Source organism: Labrus mixtus, chromosome 8 (genome assembly GCF_963584025.1).
Source record: "Labrus mixtus chromosome 8, fLabMix1.1, whole genome shotgun sequence".
Lineage (NCBI taxonomy): Eukaryota > Metazoa > Chordata > Actinopteri > Labriformes > Labridae > Labrus > Labrus mixtus.
In genome coordinates this window covers 24050670-24059113 of record NC_083619.1, presented here as the reverse complement: position 1 = coordinate 24059113, position 8444 = coordinate 24050670, and the positions used below count along the sequence as shown (strand labels likewise).

At 41.8% G+C, this 8444-nt stretch overlaps 1 protein-coding gene across 1 annotated transcript; it reads right to left on the bottom strand.

The window, feature by feature from the left end:
- Positions 1-250: 250 nt before the first annotated feature.
- On the bottom strand, positions 251-8031 carry LOC132979465 (protein-lysine 6-oxidase-like). Its single transcript, XM_061045301.1, has 7 exons — positions 6829-8031; positions 5897-6005; positions 5259-5396; positions 4968-5124; positions 2516-2611; positions 2307-2422; positions 251-2128 (listed from the first exon to the last, which is right to left on the bottom strand). The coding sequence occupies exons 1-7, from the start codon at positions 7706-7708 to the stop codon at positions 2122-2124; spliced, it is 1503 nt and encodes a 500-aa protein (XP_060901284.1). The 5' UTR covers positions 7709-8031; the 3' UTR covers positions 251-2121.
- Between the last annotated feature and the right edge of the window lie 413 nt (positions 8032-8444).

The following is an 8444-nucleotide window of genomic DNA, read 5'->3' as shown; positions in this document are numbered from 1 at the left end:
CCATTTAACAGGACAGAATACAGATTCATCCCTGCACAGTGTGGATATGCAAGTCGCTTTTGTCCGAATAAAGAATCCTGGATTTTAGATTTTAGACATCTTAACCAGTCTCTGGCACATATATAATACAGCGTGTGCAAGCAGCTGCAGCCAGACGGAAACTTTACACAAACGGAACAATTGTGATATTTGGGTGTTTTCCAAGGTGAAATTAAAGCTTGAGGTTATCTTTCAAAAGAAAAAGGAGAAATTGTTATAACAATAAATGCATCACCATCTTTATTGCATGGAATTGAACATACCAACAGAATGAGATTTTTTAAACATCGGTAATTACTACATTTTTCCTCTTTTTCCGTTCACTCAGTTATACACCAGCACACATTCATGGAAACATTCTCCAACACACCATTCAACACAAAGTGAGACACTTGCAGACGAGGCCAAAAAGTGGTGAAAGGATAGACTGTAGGTCTGGTGATAATTTGTATATTTATTATTGTCAACAAATCCACTTAACGACAAAACTGGCAGTGAACCAGTTCTACTGAGAAGTGAAATCCTTCTACCCAAAGTCTCTATTTGTTACTCCTCTGTGATGAGAAATTCATAGATGTCCTTGAATTATTATGAGACATGCAATTTCATTTCTTTAATCCGGGTGAACATTTAATCACGAGTTCATATCTTACACTGGGAATGAGTTGCAAATGTTAATCCATGGCTGAAAACTGTTTCCTCCTCTTTATGTCAGCCATTCAGACATTTTTCTATTTATAGTTGTGGCTTGTTTGGGGTACAGACTCAAGCAGTGGTGGCATGAAGTTTGTTTGTGCACACACACAGGTGAATAGCTTTTATCTACTCTTTCTAACTCCACTAATCTGCTACTAACATTTCAGTTTCTAAAAGACATTACATGCCAGTGTATTTTCTTTTACTTACCACAGAAAGTTACACAACTGAGTGGCAACAAATAAAGCCTCCAAGCTTAATTCTTTAAGAACTAAAGATAATATTTAATTTTAAAATGTTGTTCACAAGTAAAAACAATAGAAAATGTACAAAATGTAATTCAGTGAATCCAGAGGAAGTACTGAAGCACACGAATCACTTAAGGCAAATTTATTTAGGGGAGAAAAGGACTAACGTTTCAACACACTGTGTGAGAGTCAGAGTCAGACCGTGACTATATTTTGAATGTCTTCAGTCCTCCTCTGAGAGCACCGACCTTTCACCGAGCACCGAGAGGCTGAAGCACAAGAGTTTCCTTCTACTTCAGTAGAAAATGTACGACATTATAAATGCGAAGAAAGCTAAAAGTTGCCAGTCGCAACACAAACCAAAAAGTTGATTTCAAAGTTAATCCGACCCCAGAAGATGTCAAAAATCAATTATAGTTAAAGGGGTTGGCCGATCACATTTTGAGTGTGGCCCAAGTCACCCTGTACTCTGTTCCTGTTTGGAGTAACATTCAGAAAATACTTCAGTGCCCAGCTGTTTTAATGTTTTAATATTTATTTCATTGTTGTTTTTTTAACACTTTTATTAGCATCCTGTTTTTGTCCTCAGTGGGAACCAATAGGGAGAGACATGGTATGGATGTGAGAGAATGTGACACAGACTGAAACATTACATGGCTGGTTTTGGTCTGTGCATAAAATCTGTTGACAATGATAAAAATATAGTACATCTAATCCTTTAAATAGAAACTATTTAAAAAAAAAACATGGTGTGCATATAGCGGTAAAATAAACGAGAAACAACAAGACAAAGACAACATGCAACAATAAACGATTCAAGCAATTAACCAGCATTCAAGAAGTAGACCTATATGAAAACAGTACTTGTATTTCTTAAGTAAAAAGATATTTATGAAATGAATCATGGCACATTTGTAGAGATACAATAATCAAGTAAATGTGAGGGTCTCACGTGGGAAATGTACAGAACAAATGGTGAATATGTTTGCATTTATTTCCAGTAAATGTAACACAAGACTAAACGAGCACTTTTACCAATTGCACTTTTTTTGTTCGTCATAAAGTCGATGTTTGCTGCACAGTTCAGGGAGAGATGTTTGCTGCATAGTCCTGCAGATAGTTCTTGCAAAGAGAGGTTTCAACCTCTGAGAGAGGGAGGAAAAGAAGATGTAAAAAGATCAAAAATAAAACACACGAGACTTGCATCATCTCTGTTGACATTACACTGACTTGCTCTATTTAATCCTTTAATAATTCTCTGTTTTTCTAGATACAAATGAGAAAAATGAAAACACATCCCTCCATGTTTAGAAATACTCCTACCTTGTTACTCTGCAGTTGCGTGTCTGCACATAGATTCCCGTGTACGTGATATCACATCTCACGACGTTGTTGGTGAAATCCGACTCCGGCACGTGGAAATTTGGATTAACGGTAACCTGCAAAGATCATAAATAAAAAAAACGGTGTTGAGCAGCTCTGCAGGCGTGTCTGCTAAAGGCCGGATGGAAATTCAACAGGACACGTGTTACCTTCAAGATGTAGTTTCCTGGAGGAACGTCAGTGATGTCGATCCACTGACAGTCGATGTTGGCTGCGTAGACGTCGTGGCATCCCGGGCTCAGTCCCTGAAAAACACAATCCCAACAACCCCCCCAGGTTTGTTTTAAAGTTTTGACTCTTCAGACGGCTTTGACAGCTTTGTTCCTACAAGAGCTGTAAATGAGGCACATTAGAGTTACACAAACAACTCTTTGGACGCTGCGCTGTTACAAGACACCAGCACTCAACTGAGCAGTGCAAAGCCAGAATCACAGAGCCAGACAACACGTATAATAAATATTCTCATGCCCTGAGGATGTTTCTTTTCTTGGCTACATGGAGTTGTGGTTATAAAAAACATTCCTCAGAAGTGAAACTGGAGGATCTACTGGAAGACTCCACAACAAAAGTAACTGTAGAAATCAGGGCCTTGCTATCTTCTTGCTCTCTATTAAAAATATGTTTCTGACAGACCAACTTTGAACCACACAGTAAATAGGAGAGGTACCGGTTTTATGTATGGCAAGCAAAGAGATGCAAAATGTTTGCCTAAATATATAAGATCAATAGCCGGCTTTCTGGCTGTGATAAAATACTGACAAAAACCTGAAGATTTAAAGGCTTTTTGTGCCTTTGTTTGGAGACAGGTCAGTGGATAGAGTCAGAAATCAGGGAGAGAAGGTGCGGGGAAAGACGTGGGAAAAAGGAGCCACAGGTCGGATTCAAACCCAGTCTGCCTGCTTGGAGGACTATAGCCTCCGTACAGTGGGAGCGCCCTAACCACGAGGCCACCGGCGCCCCCCTTTTTTTTAAAAGATTTAAACCAGAATTCTTAATCTGTCAATTAAAGGGGCACGTTAACATTTAGGTTTAGGCGTCAAAGTCTATTCAGAGTTCACAGAGAGTTTGAGACAACCTGTAAGAGTTTGAGAATCTCTGTGTCTTTGTCGGAGGTTTGACGGGACTTAAAAAAAACTGTCATCACTTGAATATGCTCAGCCAGTGTGACAGATTTGACATTTTTCACAAAGCCTTGAATTTTATTCTGAGAGGTCTAAAAGACGAACGATGGAGGCTGAAAAGGAAAACAACATCGAGTTACTTTATCTACATTTTTGGATGTTATCAGATAAAAATCAGGATATCTAAGGCCTCAAATATTTAGACCTTCCTTTTGACCTTTTAAACTAATGTTTGCCATAAATCACTTTTTATACAATGATAGAGCTTTTTACAAAGGCAAATAAGTCAGGAACGTCTCAGCTCATTTTGAATTTTTTGGGGATGTTATCATAGGCAGAGAACAGCATCAAGGTTTGACCAAATAAATGAGAAAAGTAAATCTGTTAAAGATATTTGTAAGTGCAGATGTTTGTTCTCTTTCTACTGGTGGAAAAGCTGATTCAGCTGAATGTTTTCACATGTGCATATCTATCCTGCTTGTCTACATAATTAGCTCATTGGTGCTCCTCTGTGTGTGTCATTGTCATTGTGTCAAACTCGTCACAGTTTAGATAAACGTTTGTGATCGGCCTGGCCAGCACCAGGTCGGTTGGATGGAAACCAGACATCTGCCAGAGCAAACAAAAACATGAGCTCACAGATTAGTCTGGTTTCCAAGCTGTGATCTTTATGGACAATTTGTAGACTGCCCAAAAGATAAACACGGATTAATCAAGGAACACTTACACATACTGTACGGTACGTCTTGTCCAATTAAAGCTCCGACCTGCAACAGCATTTGTCAGGTTTCAAAGGAACAAAATCCCTGGACGTATTCTGACATAGCTTTCCTATTACTTCAATAAAGACATTTAAAAGATGATGCAAGATTTCTTTTGTGTGTTGCCATTTGGAGCGAGTTATGTGTTTTCTGTATTTTCATTTTTCATCTTATGAAGTGCTGAGTTATTGAAATTTCAAGCTTTAATCAGGCTGACTGGATTGATGCTAGATACCCAACACAAAACTTGTAAATGTTCAACTTCTGGTGACAATCCTCTCCCAGCCTTCTTTGAGAGAGAGAGAGAGAGAGACGGAGTACATCCTGGACAGGTCACCAGTCGATCTCAGGGATGCACACTCCCATTCACCCCTATGGATGATTAAGAGTCAATACTTCACCTGATGAGCATTTCTTTAGACTTCAAAGGAGGCTGCAAAACCCACAGGGAGAACATGCAAAACCCACAGGGAGAACATGCAAACTCCACACAGAGTGATATTCAAACCAGGAACCTTCTTGCTGTGGGGTTAGAGCGCTAACCACTGCAGCACCATGCAGCCAAAGGTCATCTTTGACACACAGGCCTGCCCACAAAATAATCATAATCCCTGATTTCCTCAGCTCTCTTTTGCAAAATAATCTTGATCCCATTTTCTGACGATCCTGTTCACAAGATAGAACACGTCGACTTTACAAGCTTCTGAAGTGTATCTTACCTGTGTATGAGACGTACAGGCGTAGCGGCGCCTGAATCCGGGATCACAGCCCGTGTCCTCCAGGCAGAAACTGGCTTTATGTCCCTCGGCAACTTTAAGTCCAGAGACGGTGTCCAGCAGGTCGTAGTTACTGAAGGCGTCCATGCTGTGGAAATGTCTGACCGAGAACATAAGAAAACAGAGAGTAGTTTGCTTCTTGTGGCGATGCTCAAACCATATTTCTTCAGTTTTAAAGTGACTTTTGAGAGCGTGGTGCTACATTTATATGATGGTAGGGCTGTGTGAACTCACTGGTGACAGCTATGCCAGTCCCACTGGTATCTGGGCTTGACAGGTAGGAAGTCAGTGGTGCCCTGATTCTTCACCTTCTGGGGGAACCTCAGGAGGACTCTGAAGTCGATGTCTCTCACGCCGGGTCCATACGCCGACCTTGGATGGATCGCAGGAGGAAAAAGGCATGAGCTGCTTTGGAAAGTACTCCTGGCTGAGCTCCTGGAGTTCAGTTCCGTTTAAGTGCAAAGGGTTTGTTCCATTGTGCTGAATGCTTTTGGGAAAATCAACCCAGAACATTTATGTGTTGGCACGACATCATGTTAAAAACTTCATCAACAGAGCAGATAACCTTTAATACTAAACAAGTAAGTCATAGTTCTCCTTAAAAAACATTTCCACTAAAACAAGTGAAACAAACCTTAAATGACCAGTTCAACAGAGGAAATACCTGTGTGTGTGTGTGTGTGTGTGTGTGTGTGTGTGTGTGTCTGTGTGTGTGTGTGTGTCTGTGTGTGTGTGTCTGTGTGTGTGTGTGTGTGTGTGTGTGTGTGTGTGTGTGTGTGTCTGTGTGTGTGTGTGTGTGTGTGTGTGTGTGTGTGTGTGTGTGTGTGTCTGCGTACTGGAGGAGTGAATCACTTTTGGCAGCACATGATTACCTGGCCAGACAGTTCTCCTCAGCTGCACAGCGGAGCGCGTACATCTGCATGCGCTGGATGTAAGCACCTGCTTGGATGGCATACGGGTCGGGCACCAAGTCTGGTAGACCTGAGGGAGGAGGTTTTAAAAGACAGCACCAAGTTTTCAATATTGTTTTGTCATTCTGACAAACTTTTTTTCTCAGTTCATTTTTGGAGAACAATTCAAAGACAGACAGACAGACTGACAGTGTTCTGGCTGCAGAAGAAGAGCAGCTGTTTGTGTTTGTTGGCATTATTCAAAGTGTTTTACATTCCTGAGCTGTCAGTCTGGTACTCAAAGCCCAAATGTATCTTTTTCCTCTTCTTGTAAATCACTTTTTTCTTTTCTATCTTGAAATAAGACTAGGCTAACTACAAAAAAAACCTCAAAAACTTCACAGTTAGTCTAATTTCCAGTCAAACAAATATCCTTTTACACATAAGCCATGCAAATAACCAGTTAGTTTAGGTGTATACAAGTCAAATTCACCTGACATTTCCAGATAAACATCCAATATTCTAAGACATTTGTATTGTTTTCATAGCTACAAAATCTACTTGGCATGTTTCTGGATCCGAGATCAGTCTCTTATTTCAAGAAACTTTGCAAGCAAAAGTTGTTTCCTGACAGATATTTTAACTCACTGCAAGAATTTCAGGCCTTATTTTTCACCTGTCTTGAAATAAGATGTGTATCTAGACTTGGTCAGTGAAGGTTGCTCATGAAAAGTGTAATGTTTCTTTTTTGGGGTAGATATTAGACAAATACACTTGGTCACGGTCACATCTGAAACTTGTATAAGCCTTGCCACAACTGTTGGACACACCGAGCCCTCATTGTTTGTTTTAGATCAGTGAAATCAATGCTAACTAAGAAGGCCTATTCCATTTCATTACTGAATTTAACTCACCATTTTGGAAATATCTCGTTCCATACCCTGTGCCAGGCGGAAGGTGCGTGCGGGACCCTGACCTCCCTCTTGTGGGATGCATGTTGTGGAAAACAGAATTCCTGTGGTTTTTAAACGGGTTTCGAGGGTCATCGTTAATCATGTCTTCTCCATTACCAGCAGCCTCGTTCGCAACATCCTCAGTGAGCGCGGGGAAAGGAGCAGGAGCTGCAGATTCCCTCTCCAGAGCTGTGGGATGTGCTGGAGCTGAGTGTCTGGAGACAGATATGGCCTCTGGCACCGTGCGTAATTGTTGGTGTTGCGCACCGGGAGCTGGATCTCCTCCTCTGGTATGTAGAGCAGAAGCATCCCCACTGATACCTCCAACCCTGCCCGGAAAATCTGTCAAACTCCCCGCTGCAGAGGAGTTCATGGTCGTGGTGTGGTCAGGGATTACGCGTCGTGCGCCTGAATTGCCTGCAGCTCCTGTTAAGTAAGGGCGCTCAGGCTGCTGAGCTGTGGCCCCTGACGCACGACCATTAGTAGGTACATACTGTCTAAAATTCTGTCTTTGAGCTACAGATTCTAGCTCTACACCGCTAACAGTCCTCAATTGTCTAGATTCAGCCTGTCCACGTCTTACAAGCGTCGCTCCTCTGTGCGCAACCGGCATGTGGTTCCTGGTGGCCTCCCTCCTGCTGCTCATATAAACCCTCGACTGGCTCCTTGACCGAACCGGAGCCTGGTACTCTAATCCAGTGCTCATTAAGCTATAAACCTGCCCGTTGTTCTGCCATTGAACCCGTTGCCGCCAGGGCCCAGCTGTGCGCTGCTGCTGCCCAAAGATGAAGGGAAGTAGTCCTTGGAAAAGGTATAAAAATAAAAAAGAGAATTTCGCCATGGCAGAGGAAACTAGAAAATGAAATCGAAGAAAATTAAATCCCTCTTGTAAATCAATGCCGAACAAGGTTATGAGATGATTCACGCGCACAGATGTTGCTCTGAGGAGAGTGGATGAGATGAAGGAGTGCGCTCTGAGCTCCTCTCACACAGAACAACATATCAGGAGGACAAGTGGAGAGAAGAAGAGGGCTGGAACCTTTTCTCGGGTCGTTTATCGAATTCAGCCCAGTTCCCAACGCAAAGTTAAACTTTCGAGCAAGACAATTTAACCCGTGCATTGCCGGGGCGAAGTTCCGTTACACAAGCCTTACACAAGGACGTTTGCAGAGTAAACTTTACGCACTGGTGTGAACTGAAGTCATCTGAATGTGGCCGTTCAGCCTGGTTATTTTCCAGAAACCAGTCGGCCCAGTAGAGGAAAAGTTATCCGTGAAAGTCTTTAGCTTTAGTTGTACTGTTATACTCTATTACAACAATAAAAGCAAAAACACCATTAAAAACTCACCAAGAGTACATGTTTAGACAATAACGATTTTATTAAAGTTCAGCACACGGTCAGTCCATCATAAATAATAAACAGATTTTAGATTTAGTATTATTTCCCAACCAATTCTACAAACACTTTAAAGAGACTTTGGAGAGGCTCACCTGGTGAGCTTCATGCAGCACTAATCCTCCACCACAGGGCGGCAGGCTGCGTCTGTGTGTCACCATCCTACAGACACAGCAACTCT